The 17,372-nt window shown below is 37.0% G+C and overlaps 1 protein-coding gene across 1 annotated transcript in view; it reads right to left on the bottom strand.

The window, feature by feature from the left end:
* LOC107662650 (stAR-related lipid transfer protein 9-like) overlaps window positions 1–17,372 on the bottom strand; it is a 47,779-nt gene that overhangs the window by 13,154 nt on the left and 17,253 nt on the right. Inside the window, exons 4-21 of the mRNA XM_016452728.1 lie at window positions 8,053–8,169; window positions 7,935–7,967; window positions 7,226–7,284; window positions 6,984–7,096; window positions 5,884–6,026; window positions 5,237–5,304; window positions 4,958–5,055; window positions 4,682–4,882; window positions 4,499–4,596; window positions 4,320–4,397; window positions 3,879–3,956; window positions 3,199–3,378; window positions 2,541–2,595; window positions 1,915–2,040; window positions 1,693–1,775; window positions 1,300–1,361; window positions 811–983; window positions 7–478 (exon numbers count right to left, since the gene is read on the bottom strand). Coding sequence (XP_016308214.1) covers window positions 7–478; window positions 811–983; window positions 1,300–1,361; window positions 1,693–1,775; window positions 1,915–2,040; window positions 2,541–2,595; window positions 3,199–3,378; window positions 3,879–3,956; window positions 4,320–4,397; window positions 4,499–4,596; window positions 4,682–4,882; window positions 4,958–5,055; window positions 5,237–5,304; window positions 5,884–6,026; window positions 6,984–7,096; window positions 7,226–7,284; window positions 7,935–7,967; window positions 8,053–8,169 — 2,237 coding nt within the window. The remainder of the gene's footprint in view (window positions 1–6; window positions 479–810; window positions 984–1,299; window positions 1,362–1,692; window positions 1,776–1,914; window positions 2,041–2,540; window positions 2,596–3,198; window positions 3,379–3,878; window positions 3,957–4,319; window positions 4,398–4,498; window positions 4,597–4,681; window positions 4,883–4,957; window positions 5,056–5,236; window positions 5,305–5,883; window positions 6,027–6,983; window positions 7,097–7,225; window positions 7,285–7,934; window positions 7,968–8,052; window positions 8,170–17,372) is intronic.

The following is a 17,372-nucleotide window of genomic DNA, read 5'->3' as shown; positions in this document are numbered from 1 at the left end:
ACCCACCTGAAAATAGGAGTGTGCTGGGGGTACAGTCGGGACAGCAGATCAGCAGAAAATGAATGCCTTCGTAAAGTCATGGGACGTCCCCTGGACTTTGAGGGGTACCCCAGGTCTGGAGATGAGGCTTCATCGCCCCCTTGTAGAAGCTCATTTTCCAGCCTCTGCAGCTCTCGCTTCGCCTCCAACAGATGGCGCTTTCGTGCAATCTTCTCCAGTTGGTAATGTAACCTTTTGCGGCGCACGCAATTCTCAGCTCTGCGCAATGCATGGTGCTTCAGTAGTTCCTCCTGCACCACTCTTTTCCTGTCACCCATTAAAGGTGATGGTGGGACTCTTTCAGCACTGCCTTCCTCCTCAGCCATCTGACTTGATAAACCACTATGAAGTATGAGATCTGTCTGAACCCCTGACTCCAATGTTCCCTTTTCCCTGTGGGCTTCAAGCCGTTGTTTTTCTTGCAAGATCCACTGCTTGACTGTAGATGCAAAAGAAACCAGAGTTTAGAGGCACGTAAGGCTTTATAATTGAATAGGACAATTTCTTATTGTCAGTTATGCAATATTCATTTGTTTTAAGCTTTGTCTAAGGCCATGTAAAATATTTACTGTATTTGCTATCAAAATAAAATCCAGAATGAAAATATCTCCGCACAAAGTGTGTAAAACATAATCAATGTCTTAATCCATTATTTGAAAGCCTACATTTTAGGAGAAATAAAGTTCCTTACTGAAGAGAATATTATATATTTTCAACCCTTCTGAATGGTAAAAATGCATTAGAGTACAACTCAATGCGTTTTGTTCTCACTCTCAGTGTGCTGCTGTCGGAGACGTGCCTGCTCTCTTTCCAGATCTCTCTCCGCTCTTTTCTGCTCCATCTGAATCTCCTCTCGTAGACACTCTATGTACCACTGCTGCTCCTCTAGTTTCTGTCTGGGAGCCGTCCCATTGCTGTTCTCATGACCACCTGCTCCTGCAACCCTGAGCACACAACAAATGCAAACTCATACACTGAGGATGATGCACTAGCCAACCAGAAATATGACCATTTCTGTAAAATTAGAAACTAAAAAAAAAAAATACAAATTTTATGAAATAACGCATTACAATAACACAGCAAACAAACTAATTTACTTCCATCCCTCATTTCTTTTGTTGTCTGCATACTCACTATAGTAACCAAGCAACACAAGGTAAACTCTATAAACAATTTTCTCCAGAGGGCTCATTACCAGTTCAACATTTAGAAACACTATGAACTTGTACAATATATCTATGGTTTTAACAAAACATTTACCTGGTGTCAGAACTGGGTGAGTTGAGCTCTGTAGAGTTGTAGACCAGACCTCCATCACTGATCTGCATAGATAAAAAAAAAAGAGATAAGAATAAGATAAGAAAATAATTCTGGTATGTAACAATGATGTTTAATCTTCATGTTTAATGAGTACATGTTAACATTTGTAATTTTGGGGTGAATTAACCCTTTAAAAAGTCTCTTCTGACAACTTAAAAGATCTAAAAAATAAGTCACACTTAAAAATGTCGGAATGTCATAGTACTAGCTGCAAAATATCAAAACAAGTGGCATTCACAAACAAATGATGCTACTCATTTTTCCTGAACTACCATCTAATCTCAAGGTCATTTTAGTGGATATACAGTATGCAGTGCAAAGCAAAGACTGTACCCGTCTTCTCTCCCTCAGAACAGCTGCCTCTGCAGGGTGGTTGAACCTGAACTTATGGGGTCCTGCTAAGGTAACCACTGCACCTTAGGAGAATAGAGACACAATAATACATCAGCATACTCTCAATATCCACAAATGTAAATACATAATTTTGTTTTGCTTATTTTGTTTTTGCTTACATGCAATGGGTATAGTGGGTTGTTTTCTGCACATTGCATTTACCTTGTGCAAGTCTGCAGGGCTCCTTGATCTCTCTTTCATTGACCATGCAGATGTTCCCCGAGACTGGCTTCAGAGTCACCACCCCGTTCTTATTCTCAATCTCGCAGGTGGAACCTTCTGGCAAGACTGAGGGGTTGAGGTGCAAGTTATTCACTGCTGTCCACTTAAACAAATACATTACCAAACAGGCCTTTAACATACTGGTGTTAACACACGTCTCTAATTAATATACATTATGCTACAATCGAGATGTACTGTATCCCAGACCACTTCTGACTTTCAGACTTTTTTTTTTTTTACTGAAAATTTGAGTTAGAATCATTTGCAAGAGCGTGATTATAAACACAACAAGGCTGTGAAAGCAGACTAGCAAGTAGATGAGTTTCCCTGTTTGGCATGAGCTTGTGTTAACCACAGACCGTATTTCAGGCATTTAACCAAACACCTATTCAAAAAACTCATTGATTTTGGGACGTTGGAACTGGAAGTGCTAAAATTGCTCATTCGTTTCTGGGTTTAGGCCTACAAAAAAAAAAAGTCATCCCTGCAGCACTCTATATAATGCTGTTAGTACAGGATGTAAAAGGACCATAGTACTTAAAGACGCTAAGATGAATATGAGATACCTATGTGAGGTTCTTTCAGATTATCATCCTGAGGCCCGATTCTTGTCACCCCTTCCTGTAGCACCAAAATAAAACAAACATTAATAGGAGTCAATGTGAGGATTTAGTATATGCCACATTCCAAAACAAAACATTTTCTTCTTCCATGTCTTATTTTTTTGTTCCTTATACACCTCAAAGCCAAACAAGGGATTTGTCTACTGTTTATGAAGGATAAAATGCTTGCTTATATAAGCCCGGACACATGGGCACACAATCACTCCCAGGTGGATTGAGCTTTTAAAGCAAGGAAACTGCTGAAATTGCATAGCCGCGAGCCTTTTACGGGCTATCAGTACTAACCTCTTTGCACAAATTTACGTAAACACCACTAAGTAACTCAGTACAAAAGAGGAAAGTGAAAAGAAGAGGGGGGAATGAATGGACCATATGACCACAGCTCTGGGCTGTTTTACCTTCCTGTGAGTGGTATCTCAAGAGTTTTATACACAGAACAAGAGTAGAAAAGACAGAAGAGAAATGAAGGGAGAATCTATTGGAGGGAAAAGAGAAAGAATCATTGGTTAATGACCCGAAAGAGAGAGAAGACTAGCTGAAAGATATATGCATGTCACAGGAAAAAGCAATGTATTGCGTATAACTAGCTGAATAATTCTACCTGAAGGTGGTAGATGGTGACCCCTGTGCTGAGGACGTCTGGCTCTAGAGCGATGAGGTGGGGCAAGAGCGAGTGAATGAGAACTCCTGCTCTGTCCTGGTTAATGTCCACATTGTAGCGCTCCAACAGGGCTCGCTTATCACACCAACTGTCAGACCAGTCTTTAGTCAGCTGCTCCACCTGCAGAGGAAACATGAGCGACTGAAAATTAGAATTATGAGAATTAAGTCTTGATTGTGAGATTCATAACCACAATTGATTTAGTCACAATGTGTAGTGTCACAATTGCGAGATATAAAGTTGCAATTACATGAAATTATGTTGCTATTGTAAGATAACGAGCAAAAATGACAAGATTTAAAGTAACATTGTGAGGTATGAAGTCAAAATAACAAGAAAGTTGCAACTGCAAGATATAGACGCAAGTATGAGCAGTCGCAATAGCGAGATTTAATTGTGAAAATTGTGAGCAATTACAAGAAACCAATCCGCAATCATGATATATAAAGTCACATTGCAAGATATAAAATGCAGCCTTGGTAAGCATAAGAGACTTTTTTCAAAAACAAAAGATCTTATCGGCCCCAAATTTTTAACCAGCAGTGTACATAAATAAGAGCTCGTACAGAACTAGCTCAGAATTAATATCAGACTCCAGTGTTTCAAGTAGGTGGACTAACCTTCAGTTCATTCTGTAGGACTATATCAGACAAGCTGCCTTCTCTCTCATCACTGAGAGACGGACTGGGGTTCCTCTGCTGTGGATGGAAAAGACAATTATCAGTCAGCACAACTTTTGTCTTATATAAATGTGTAAATCAATAGCCTTGAAACACCATGTCCTAACCTGGGCACCTGACAAGTGTCCATTCCATTTTAATCCTAACCAGCTGCAACAGTAAACAGCACATGACAACAAGACTTGGTTTCTGCTACTGTTTATGGTACAAAGTAGTCCTGCCCACATTGAAATCTCATTTGTCAACTTCAAACTGCATATAGCTCATTAGTAAACTTCAGATACATGTTCTAAATGGCTTGTAATGTTGGTGCAATTACTTGACAGTGACACTCAAAACGTGTGTTGCAGTTAGTCAGGTCGAGCTGTTAAAGTCTGATACCATTTCAAAACTCAGCAGCATGCTTTTCAGACGATCAATTTCCTCTCGCAGTTCTCTGATCAACCTCACGTTGGCATCCTAAGGTAAAACAAGAGGTTTGGTTTCAGTTTCATTAACATCATTTTCTGTTGATGTTGGTACAGCAAGTTCTACAGACATTTGGATACATTTGGACACACCTCATTGACTCTTGGCTTGTTGACGATGTTCCTGGCGTGAGCTGCATATCGGAGGGTGCTTAGAGTCTCATTGTAGCTGCTGCTGGATGGTGAGACAGCTGGAGGAAAATGAACCTCTGAATCAATTCCACTAGCACTGAAACTGATGCAACAAACAGCAAATCTTCACTCTGAATGACTTACTTGCAATCATGATGGTTTTGGAGTTGCCGCCCAGACTGTCTTTGAGTAGCCAGGTGAGGACAGAGTCCCTGTAGGGAATGAAGCATTGTCTGCGCCCGCTGCCCGACAGAGAGCTGGACTGGCTCCCCACAGTGCTCCCTTCACCCTCACTGAGCACACTGTTAATGCTCTGACTGCTGCTGAACATCTGAGAGTTTTGGGCTAGAGCAACAAAGCAAAATGTGATGACAAAGAAGATAAGAGAGGATAATAAGAGTATAGAAGGCCAGTGCCTACCAAGAGCAGAAATGACGATGCCAAGGGTGACAAGAGATTTGTTGATGTTGGCGCCTTCTGTTATTCTGTCTCTGCAGTATTGAGGGTCGGCTCGTTCACTATCACAGCACAAAGAGAAATGTTTCAAGTTAAGTTAGCCCTTTACTGTTCACCATTATGTGACCAACCACTAGAGGGCAACTTGGCCATATATCATTGTTTCATGTCAGTGAAAGCAATATTCTGGATTCTAAACTAGGAGGAGACTTTGGTTAATTAAGCTCAAACGAAGACACTAACCTGCCAGCCAGGTCCACCAAGTTGATCTTGCTCACTATTTCTGAGGGAAGGTTATTTTCTAGAATAGCCTACAAAAAGAAACCCACAGAATATACACCACTGTTCAAAAGTTTGGGGCTGGTAAGTTTATTTTAATGTTTTTGAAAGAAGCCTTTATTTGATAAATACAGTGAAGACAGTAAAAACTTTTACAATTACAATTTAAAATAATAAATAATAAATTTTAAAATGCCATTTATTCCCACGATGGAATTGCGCTGATTAATATTTTTGTATTATATTATTTTTGTGAAAGCTGCAATTTTTTTTCAGGATTCTTGCATGAATAAAAGTTCAAAAGAACAGCATTTATTAGAAATAGAAATCTTTTGTAACATTATAAATGTTTACTATTTTTTTTAATCAATTTATTCCATCCTAGCTGAATAAAAGCATTAACTTACTGACCCCAAACTGTACAAAAGCAGTATTGTAAAGGTGATTTCATTACATTTTTGGCACATGGATAATAAAGCTAAATATCTAGTGTGAAATATCTAGTGTGACCAGCAGCCATTTAGTTACACAACTAAAATAGTCTAATGCAGTTTGTGATTAAAAGACTGATGAGAGATTTTCAGTTGCTGTGAATTGAGTGAGATTCAAACCTGTGTGTATTGAATGGTAAAGATGGCATGAGATCGACTGCTAGCATCATGGACGTGTGTAGCGGCTGTGATGCGGTTAGCAATGCCCTCTTCAAGCAGATCCACTGCTTGTTTGTAGTCGGTCACTACATGCTGAGAAAGGCCTATGATATACACATAACAGCATCATCATCCTTTCCCACGATTTGAGTCACAGACACTCTCTTCCTGCTAGAGAATAGAAATGTCCTTGTAAAAGGAACAAAATCAGGAAGAGATGATGCTAAATCATCTTTCAGTATGTAAAGTGGCCTGTGGTGCTAAAACATTTACTAATTGGTCTTTTAGAGTGTAATCGGGCCTGAGTTTGGTCCCAGTTGTCGTGTGCATGTCCACACAGTGACCACAACTTTGCAAGCAAAACATTTACATGAAACATTTAGTTGTTAGGTCTTAAAATATATTATGCATTTTAGTATTTGGACACTTTCTAGTTGTCCAACTGGTTGTTAATCTGTCAGGAATTAACAAAATGGTTCAAAATAATTGAAACGATGAGTTGAATAATTGAATGAGAAAAGGTATATTTATTCAGTGCAAAAAACAATTCATACATTTTAAGTGTCCCAAGTGTTCAAATACTTTTTGAGGTCACTGTGTTTACATGTGTGAGGAAAACATCTTGATCAATACACAGTGCCTCTCTACTCAGCTTCTAGCAGCCACATGGAAGTGAGCGAGGTCACTTCCTTTGCTGCACTGGGCTTTCTCTTAATACACACAATGACTGGATGTTGGACACGAAGAAACAGAGAGAGACAGAGAGAGAGAGCAAAAGAAAGAGGAGGAGCAGATACAGTCATACATGCTGGCTACTCTCAGCACAAGCTGTGGTGGGAATTGAGTTACAAATGCAAAAAGTCAGGAACGAATAACTTATACCTTTACCTCTTTAATAAAAATACACAACCATTCATCAAACGGTATAACACTGAGCGTTTTCCTCATGTTTTCATTAGTACTGCTTACACAAGGTAATTTAACTTTGAAGGGCTTCACCAGACTTTCTACAACAAATCAGCATGAAGGCCATTTTTAAGTTTGCTTTAGTGAACACTCACCCTGCACATAGGGCCCCTTCTCTGGGTGTTCTCGAACCCTCAGGGGTGCTGGCTTCTTCTGCTCCGCACCTCTCAGCAGATCACGCACACGCTCATTATAGATCTCTAAAAAACTGAGGGGGAAAACGAGGTTGTGATTTGCTTTTGCTTACAGGCATACTTCTTGCTTCATTCACAGGACAGGCTTGCTGATTCTGTTGCGAAAGAGTCAAAGAAAAAGAAACGGAGGGTTTCCTTCTCACCTTATTTCAACTCTACAGCTCTGTCCATCTGCAGACTTGACTCCAGACCTAAAAAGACCCTTTAATAAATGGCAAAAGAGAGGCTTATTTAGTAAGAAAATATTTATAGGTAACCCCATGGACAAAATTAAAAGCTGGTAAAGAAATATCATTATTAGAGGGATAGCTCACCCAAAAATGAAATTTTTTCCATGTACTCAAATCATTTCCTCACCCTCATGTTGTTACAAACCCATACGATTTTCATTCATCTTCAAAACAAAATTAAAGACGTATTTGATGAAACCTGAGAGATTTCTGTTCCTCCACTGAAAGTCTATGCAACCAAAAATTTGATGCTTCAAAAAGTTCAAAAGACATCATAAAAGTAATCCATATGTATCAAGCGAAAAGACACAACCACTTTTTTATGCACATCAATTATGGGAAACACAAGTTTAACTGTATTTGCTTGATGCATGTGTGTCAGCAAGCATCTTCCATTTTCTGTTTAAACTGATTGTATCTCTTTAGAAGACTTGAATTAAACTTCTCAAGTTCACGGTTACAATGTCATTATGAACTTTTTGAAGCGTCAATATTTGGTTGCGCAGACTTTCAGTGGAGGGGCAGAAATCACAAAAGTGGCTTTGGAACGACATGAGCGTGAGTAACTGATGACAGAATTTTAATTTTTGGGTGAACTATCACTTAAATGCCAGTGACTTACTTGACAGATCCTTGGTGTCAGTCCAATGGAGTCCTGCACAGATAAAGAGGACACATAATATTTAGGTTGAGATAATGCTTCACCAATGACTTTATCTCTGTCAAGTACTGTTACTCACTGGAGTTCCCATCATGGTGTAAGTTTTCCCCGAGCCCGTCTGTCCATACGCAAATAGACACACGTTATACCCCTCTGAAGCTCCAGACAGGACACTCACACCCAGGTCCTGAAACACCTAGAGGAGGAGAAAGCACACTTTTGATACATGTGTGCTGACAAATTTTTCAAAGTCTGAACTTTTTTTTTTTAAGAAAAGCATGTTTTATTATTTATTTAATCTATTTTTTTTTTACGTTTTCTGAAGAAAAACCTGCCAAGATGTCAAGATGTTCTGACACTCAGATGGCATTCTTGTTCTCTTTGAATGGGTTTGTTGAGAGAGCATGACTGTTGATCTGTGTTTATTTGAGAGAAAGAGAGCGAGCCTGTTCTCTGAAGGTTATCTGCATATGCATGTTTAGTGCATGTTTAGAGCAAAGAGAATGTGCTTCGCCTGAGATTCTCAGTGTGTGTGGAGATCAGACCTCTGCTGCTCTCACTGTAAGGAGAGGAGAAATGAAAACACAGAGACCTACTGCTCTCTCACCAGCCCCACTTGGACTGTTTTATTTCCCTCTTTTTCTTCCTTCAGTCTATTTTTCTTCAGAATTGGTTGAACCCATGTGTCTTAACGAAATCGCTTTGAAAGAATGTTCCACTACGCTGGCATTTATCCTGTGTTTATATTACACTTCATCTTTGCTAAGACAAGGGCTTGACACGTGTCTGGTGAGGGCAAAGTTCTCAATCAACTTTGCTGTTTCTAAAGAATAGTGATGCACCAAATTTGCAGCAACCAAAAATATTTGGCTAAAACAACAAAAAATTCGGTTTTAGCCAAAATTATTTTGGAGGGCCGAAACCACTGACCGAAACAGTAACGTTTAATTAGCTTTTCCAATATTGCATTTTGACTGTGTCAGCGTCTCTTTTGTGCACATAGTGTGGACTCACTTCATCGTGAGCAAAAATGATGCTAGAGTAGCAATATGTAAAATTTGTTCACCTGACATTGAAAGGCAGTTCATTGCCAAAGAACATGATTACATCTGTTTTAATTTATCACTTGAGAACACAACACATTGAAAAGCATATAGAGTTCAATTGCCCACTTTTAGTTACCCAAGCTTTATTTTCGGTTTCTGTTTTTGGCAAAATTAAAACTTTAATTTGGGTTTCAGTAAAAAATATTGGTGCATCACTATTTTACAGAGGTAAGCATCACTATTTCTACTGCTCATAGTAGGGTTGGGGTTTTCTTTAAAGTGTACATAATAGTAATAGTGATCCATAAACAGTATATTAAAAAAAATACAATTAGATTACTGAAATAAACACAAATGTAAAGGAATAGTTCAAAAACTAATATTATGTCATCATTAATCACAATTTGTGAGACTTTTTTCATTTCACAAAACTTGTATGAAAGATGAATTCACAAATCTGACTGATGTTTTCCATGGCACTGTTAACAGACCACTGGATAGGAGGATTATTATGAATTACACATGTAACACATGTGGACACTTTTATGGTCATTTTATTTTTTAAAGCTTGCACGCTCCATTTCCCATTCATTGTAACTTTACATTATTCAGATTCCTCCGTTTATGTTCCACAGAAAATCATAAAGGTTTGGAACAACATGAGGGTGAGTAAATGACAGAAATTTCATTTTGGGGTGAACTGTGCCTTTAAGACTGACACCCTGGACATGTAACAAAACAACCCCTATTATAGTAGAGTAACTGTGTAGATGGGTAATAAAAGAGGCATTGTAGATCTCAAAGAGAAAGCATGTACACACTATAATAATGTTTAACAGCTAACACATGAGAAACAAAGCAAAAACCTAAAGCTATAAGACTGGCCAGTAAATGGCACTGTAATGTATTCTTCAAGCAGCCTTACCCTCATGCCAACTATTAAAGGAGGTAATAGCAAAAAAAAAAAAAAACAACAGGTTAATTCCCAACTGCCAAACATTTGTTTTTCACACACCTTTGTCTATCTTCATGAACTTTCAAAAGCATTACAAAAACTAAACCCATAAAAGACAATCTTTCTTATTGTGTATTACAGGTGTGGGAGAGAGAAAGTAATTTGACCTTCAAGTCCACTGAAAACCCAGTGAGTCAGTAAAACAAGAGACTCTCTCGGGGTATTGTAACCCAGGTATTTATTTGGCTGAGATGAGAAGAGTCCTGGGGCTGCTGCGGTCTCTGTGTAGGGTGTGAGCAGAGGCTAACTGGGATGCTGTCTGCAGGGAGAGCGGATCAGCATCTAGCAGCCACTTCTGTCTGACTCACTCTAATTAGCCTGAGCTCCGAGCTTCTTCAGCTTGAAAGAATCGGTGCGGGAGCTTGTTAGAGGAGTCCATCTTAACTCACTCTCCACTGAACTCTGCTCACACAAGATGCTTTTCACTGTCACAGCGCTTTCTTTTAATTTGCTCTCCCTGTCACCACTGGACTTCAGCCAGCGCACTCTCTAACAACTTATTAAACAGCAATGTACAATAAACAGCAATATATTTGCACTAAACAGCAATATATTTGTCTGACTTCACTAAAAGCAAAAAAAGTTTCACTTCGATTTAAAAACATTTAGGAGCACCATCAAAAATGCTTACCTTTTTAGAGAAGGTAATGTTAATATGCCACAATATAAAACATGCACATAGGAACAACTTTTAGAAAACTTTTATCAGTTATGAAATTATCAATTATGACAGAATTCAGCAACATAGTGTGAGTCGTGACAAAGGACTTTACTTTCTAACAAACCAAACTTAATATTTTCAGTTAATTTGACAGACTGAAAAACTAAAAAAAAAAAAAAACAGCATAACCTCAGTTAACCTTTATTCACCTTGTAAATATTAAAGGGATAGTTCACCCAAAAATGAAAATTTGATGTTTATCTGCGTACCCCCAGGGCATCCAAGATGTAGGTGACTTTGTTTCTTCAGTGGAACACATTTGATGATTTTTAAGTCCAACCGTTGCAGTCCATCCAGTCTTATAATGCATGGCAATGGTAACAAAGTCTATGATTATTTTTGATCAAATAAATGCAGTCTTGGTGAGCATAAGAGGCTTCTTTCAAAAACATTTAAAAATGTACCGTCCCCAAACTTTTGAATGGTAGTGTATGTAATATAAATAATAAATAATAATTTTTTTTAAAAATGTAAAATTTAGATCAACAAGGAAAAACAAAAATCTGAATGCAAAATGTACACAATGAAAGTGGATGGCGACGACAACTATAAATGCATAATTTTACGGCAAAAGTGCAGCTTGGACATTGTGCTAAATATCTCATTTTGTGAGCCATGCAAAAGAGAATGCCACATTCACATTGTTTTTATAGAAACCACTCAATATAACCAAACAACAACAACAATAATAATAATAATAAAATATTATTATTTTTTATTAAAATTAATAGAATTATACTACTAAATATAGTACTACTACTAACAACAACAATTATAATCATCATTATCATCAAAACTTTAGCCAAAATGGAATTAACCTCTTAAGACCCGAGAAAAGATTTTTAGGAAAAAAATTGTTTTTTTCATGTCTTTACATTGTTTAGAGCATTAAAAAAAATTTAAAAAATGATATTTCGTTCATAAGTTGTGCTATGTCCTTGGTAGAGGACATCGGGACTCAATTTAAAAAAAATCATAAAAAGACATGAATAGCGACTGAGCGGAGCGCACACGCATAGAGCGGATAATACGCAGAGCGTCACCACGTGAAAGTGAAACCTGAGCGCTGAACTAATTTTCAGCAGCCGAAATTTTGGTGCATCTTTAATTATTGGCGACATCAGAAATGGATATTATATAATAGATGCTTTTTTGAACATTTTAACAATTTAAAAATATTAAAAAAGGATTTTTTTACACGGCACCCCTGCTCTCGACAGACGTGCCGCGGCACCCCGGTTGGGAAACACTGGTTTAGAGCATAAAAAAATATGTAAAAAAACTATTTTTTAAATGATATTTCATTCATAAGTTATGCTATGTCCTCGGTAGAGGACATCGGGACTCAATTTTAAAAAAAAAATTAAAAGACATGAATGAACATGCATAGGCAAAAACAATAGATTTTTTAAATCACCAATACATTTTTAGGTTTGAGGATTTTTTTTTTACCAAACTCTGTATAAAGATGATTCTATAACATATAACTATGTTATAACAGAATGATTTGATATACCATTTTTCTTTCTGCAAAATGTGTTTAAAATGGCCATAAACGGGGTCTCCCAAAATGCTAATAAACATGCTTTTAGTCCCAGTGTCCTCATATGAGGACATATATGAAATCAACATCCTGTTTCATAACAGAAGGTTATATTTTGATTTGAAACCCCATGACATTTTCCTGAGATGTTGATTTATGACAGACAGTTTAAAAATTAGATTTAAATGATAATTACAAAATATTATCATATTTCCATAAGAGTGTCACTAAATTAATATCAGACATATTTGAAGACCAAGGAGAGGGAGTGGTCATAGTGAAACATCCAAACATTTAGTATCTCTGAAAAGCCCTGAATGTGCTCTGTACAGGACATCCAGACTTAAAACTGTGGCATGTATAGTCTCAGAGAAATACACCAAAATATAATGTCCTCATATGAGGTCACAGGGTCTCAGGAGGTTAAATCGCCCCCATGTTTTTGTTTGTGCATGTAATTATGAATGTGCGCATGTGTATAGCCATAGGAAACCTTGGACAAAAGCATCTGATGTTTGCTTTCCTCCTTTTCCCTCCTCATACCACAAACAAAAACAATTGGACTTTTGGTCACAATGCAAGAGGAAAGCTGAATATAGAGTTGATTCTGGACAGGAAGTTGTCCAGAAGGTTAGTGCTTCGGGCAACATGATCCCAAAGACCCCTTTGAGGAGACGCTCGGTCAGGGAGGGGCAAATCCAAAAGTGGGGCAGTGGAAAGGAAGAGTCAGGCAGTCTAAATTAAGGAAGATGATATATTTCAATAACAAACAACGCTATCGTGGGTTCAGTCTTGGAGTTTAAATGCCATAGTCAAAGACGTAGTAAAAGAGAGCAGCCTCTCAGCTTCAAACAGGATGCTTCAGGACGAATTATGCAAGCAGAAAAGAGGGATAGATACAGAAGGAGAAGAGAAACTTCATTAAGAAACTGTTAGTGTGTCATACTCCCACTTTAAAATCTTAAGGCCTGTAATCAGTATGTGAAGCGCTACAGTGGGGAGAGGCTCTTTAATGTGTCTTTCTTAATAGCCACCTCTGAAAAACTCCTTGTTTCTTGTGAGATCTCATTGGGAGCGCCAACTGAAGCCCATCCAAGGCAAGGGCTGTCCCAGACCACAGACTAATACGTCAGTTCCTCAGGGACAAAAATACTGAAACACATGGTTTACATTGCAGGGACTTGAGTAATGACACAAATATCAACAAAACAATTTAAGTCAAAAAGTCAATATTAAAAAACGTATACAAAATGTACTTTACCATACCGGATTTAAGACGGTACGAGATGGGCCATATCGCTTTAAAAGAAATTAACACGTTTATTCAACATTAAATTCAATCAAAAGTGACAGTAAAAACGGCTAGACTTGGTGATAGTTTCATGTTATGATTCTGAGATCCTGTTTACAGCTGCATGCGACTCTATGGAAAGCTGAGTTAAAGAGGTGGTGGAGGAGTCTGTGGGAGAGAGAGAGAGAGAGAGAGAGAGAGAGAGAAAGACAGAGCTGATTGGCAGGGGTTCAACTCGCTTCTCGTTTGTCATACTTTCACAGGCATTATGTGGGTCAAATCTGAAAGGGGAGGGAAAGAGGTCAGGGGATTCTGAGGGCTACACAGAAACAGCCTACAGAAAAAGAAAGAGCTAAAGAACGAGAGAGATAGAGAGAGAGTGAGAGATTGGACTGGAGTTTCAACAGGAATTCCAAGACACAAACTGTTGCTGCAATTAATGGAGCCAATGGGAGGCTAAACTACAGGATAAAAAAATTAAAAAAAAGAGACAAAACCAGTGGAGTTTTTCCCCACTCTCCTCCTCCCACTCTAATAAAAGTTGCCCCTATCGCAGCTGTTTTTATTAGAGTAAATGACTTTCACAGTCTACAGTGCAATTTAAAGTCCACACTACCGTTATGGAGAGGTACATACAGTATACTAAATGTTTGGGATCTGTAAGATTTTTTAATGTCTCTAATGTTATTTAATAATAGTTAAATAACTATTAGTTATTTATAATAAAATTATTTATTTATTTTTTGTCGTATGCTCACCCAAGGCTGCATTTATTTGATACAAAGTAAAACATAATTTGTGAAATGGTTTCTATTTGAATATATTTTAAAATGTAATTAATTCCTGTGAAGGCAAAACTGAATTTTCAGAATCATTACTCCAGTCTTCAGTGTCACATGATCCTTCAGAAATCATTCTAATATGCTGATTTGCTGCTCAAGAAACATTAATTTTTTTAAATGTATGCTGCTTAATAATAAATCATGATTTTCTTTCAGGAATCTTTGATGAATATAAAGTTCAAAAGAACAGCATTTATTTTGTAACATTATAAATGCATTTATACTTGCTGAATAAAAGTATTAACTTGCACGTGTTCATTTGTGCGTCATTGAAAATAATTGATTTTATGTGGTCAGCCAGTGTGAAAAGACGTTTTGTATGAGATTTTCTTCATGCCACTGACACAGAAACCCAGAAATACCAAGAGTATAATAAAGTCATGCACTGTATCCAAAAGAAAAAGACGAAGGGGAGAGAGAGAGTGATAAAGAGAAAGAGGGAGGGTAAAAAACACAAAGCTGACTTCACTTGGAAAAGAAAACCAGCATTGTGCTCCAGCTCTGGACCAATGACGTCCTCTCAGCGCAATCTGTCTGTGAAAAATCATTTACTAAAGCAGCTGTGCTGCTGGCAAGAGAGGGGCTGCAGCTAAAAGCGATGAACAGTGCCCTTCACCTTCCTCTACTTTACACTCATCTTTTGTTTAATGTCGGTCATCTCACTCAAACTCTCAAACAATGTCATTTCTTCAAGCTGTGAAAACCAGAGAAAAATCAAATAAATTGAAACTGAAATATAAGAGATTTAAAGGACATATATCACGGAAAACATATTTTTCACTAATGGGTGCTTTTAATGTAGCTCTACGAATAATGACTTTTGAAATAGTCAAATTTATGTGAGTGCCTGGATGGGGATTTGTTTCTCTCATGAGGAAGGATTCACTTATTATTGTTTAAAAAAATTACTTTGAAAACTTTTTACTCAGAAAATGTTAGTAAATAAACAATTACAAAGAAATGCAAGTAACACATTGAATTAAATGTGAAATTTTGAAGTAGAACAACTGAAAAAGTATTTTCTTTTAAAACATACTCCAATATATATATTTTTTTATTTAAAACTACAAAAAAACTTTTTTACAGTGTACTATTTACTTCTAATACAAGAGTCTGCATACATTTTTACTCAAGTCAGCCTGAAATAGAAATGAACCTTGTGTGTTTTCTAAATGTACGTTACTGATCTATTGGGGGCAATTCGTCCATGCATCTTTTGGGTGTGTGTGGAAAAATGCGTCCATGTTTCTTTTTTTTTCTTTTTGGACCTATTATTTTTTATGCCAAACTTTTCCAATCATTTAGTCTGCAAACCCTGCCCCTTTCTTACAATCACTGCAAGCTCCTATTACATTTATATTTAGACATTTAGCAGACGCTTTTATCCAAAGCAACTTACAAATGAGGACAATGGAAGCAATCAAAATCAACAAGAGCAATGATATGCAAGTGCTATAACAAGTCTCAGTTAGCTTAATGCAGTACACGTAGCAAGGTTTATTTTTAAATCACATAATAAATAAAAAGAAAACAGATAGAATAGAAATAATGTAGCTCTACGAATAATGACTTTTGAAATAGTCAAATTTATGTGAGTGCCTGGATGGGGATTTGTTTCTCTCATGAGGAAGGATTCACTTATTATTGTTTAAAAAAATTACTTTGAAAACTTTTTACTCAGAAAATGTTAGTAAATAAATAATTACAAAGAAATGCAAGTAACACATTGAATTAAATGTGAAATTTTGAAGTACAACAACTGAAAAAGTATTTTCTTTTAAAACATACTCCAATATATATATTTTTTTATTTAAAACTACAAAAAAACTTTTTTACAGTGTACTATTTACTTCTAATACAAGAGTCTGCATACATTTTTACTCAAGTCAGCCTGAAATAGAAATGAACCTTGTGTGTTTTCTAAATGTACGTTACTGATCTATTGGGGGCAATTCGTCCATGCATCTTTTGGGTGTGTGTGGAAAAATGCGTCCATGTTTCTTTTTTTTTCTTTTTGGACCTATTATTTTTTATGCCAAACTTTTCCAATCATTTAGTCTGCAAACCCTGCCCCTTTCTTACAATCACTGCAAGCTCCTATTACATTTATATTTAGACATTTAGCAGACGCTTTTATCCAAAGCAACTTACAAATGAGGACAATGGAAGCAATCAAAATCAACAAGAGCAATGATATGCAAGTGCTATAACAAGTCTCAGTTAGCTTAATGCAGTACACGTAGCAAGGTTTATTTTTAAAGCACATAATAAATAAAAAGAAAACAGATAGAATAGAAAAAGAATAGAGCAAGCTAGTGTTAGAGGCCTTTTTTGCTTTTGTTAATCAGAAGTAGTCAGAAAGTCAGAATTCTAATTGCATAATAAATAAAAAGAAAACAAATATATATAATGCAAAAAGATTAGAGAAGCAAGTGTTTGTTTGTTTTTTTAAAGAAAACAAGCAGTTAGTAAATAAATAGAGTGCAAGTCTAAAAGGTGCAATTTTTTTTTAATAAAGAATATAATTAGAATAGAGAGTGCTAGAGTTAGAGGGTCAAATAAAGATGGAAGAGATGTGTTTTTAGCCGATTCTTGAAGATGGCTAAGGACTCAGATGCTCGAATTGATTTGGGCAGGTCATTCCACCAGGAGGGAACCTTTAATATAAAAGTCAGAGAAAGTGATTTTGTGCACAATAAAGCGCCATTCACTTGCAGAACCCAAGCTTCTAGAGGGCACATAAGTCTGATGTAATGAATTTAGGTAAAGGGGTGCAGAGCCAGTGGTGCAAATTAATAAACAGAGGTGTGATGTGCATTCGTTTCGGTTCGTTCAAAATTAATCTTGCTGCCGCGTTCTGGATTAATTGTAAAGGTTTGATAGAACTGGCTGGAAGACCTGCCAAGAGAGCATTGCAATAGTCCAGCCTGGACAGAACAAG

This window comes from Sinocyclocheilus anshuiensis, unplaced genomic scaffold (genome assembly GCF_001515605.1).
Source record: "Sinocyclocheilus anshuiensis isolate Anshui unplaced genomic scaffold, SAMN03320099.WGS_v1.1 scaffold715, whole genome shotgun sequence".
Classification (NCBI taxonomy): domain Eukaryota; kingdom Metazoa; phylum Chordata; class Actinopteri; order Cypriniformes; family Cyprinidae; genus Sinocyclocheilus; species Sinocyclocheilus anshuiensis.
Note: the sequence above shows the minus strand (reverse complement) of the source record. Positions and strands in the feature narration are given on the sequence as shown.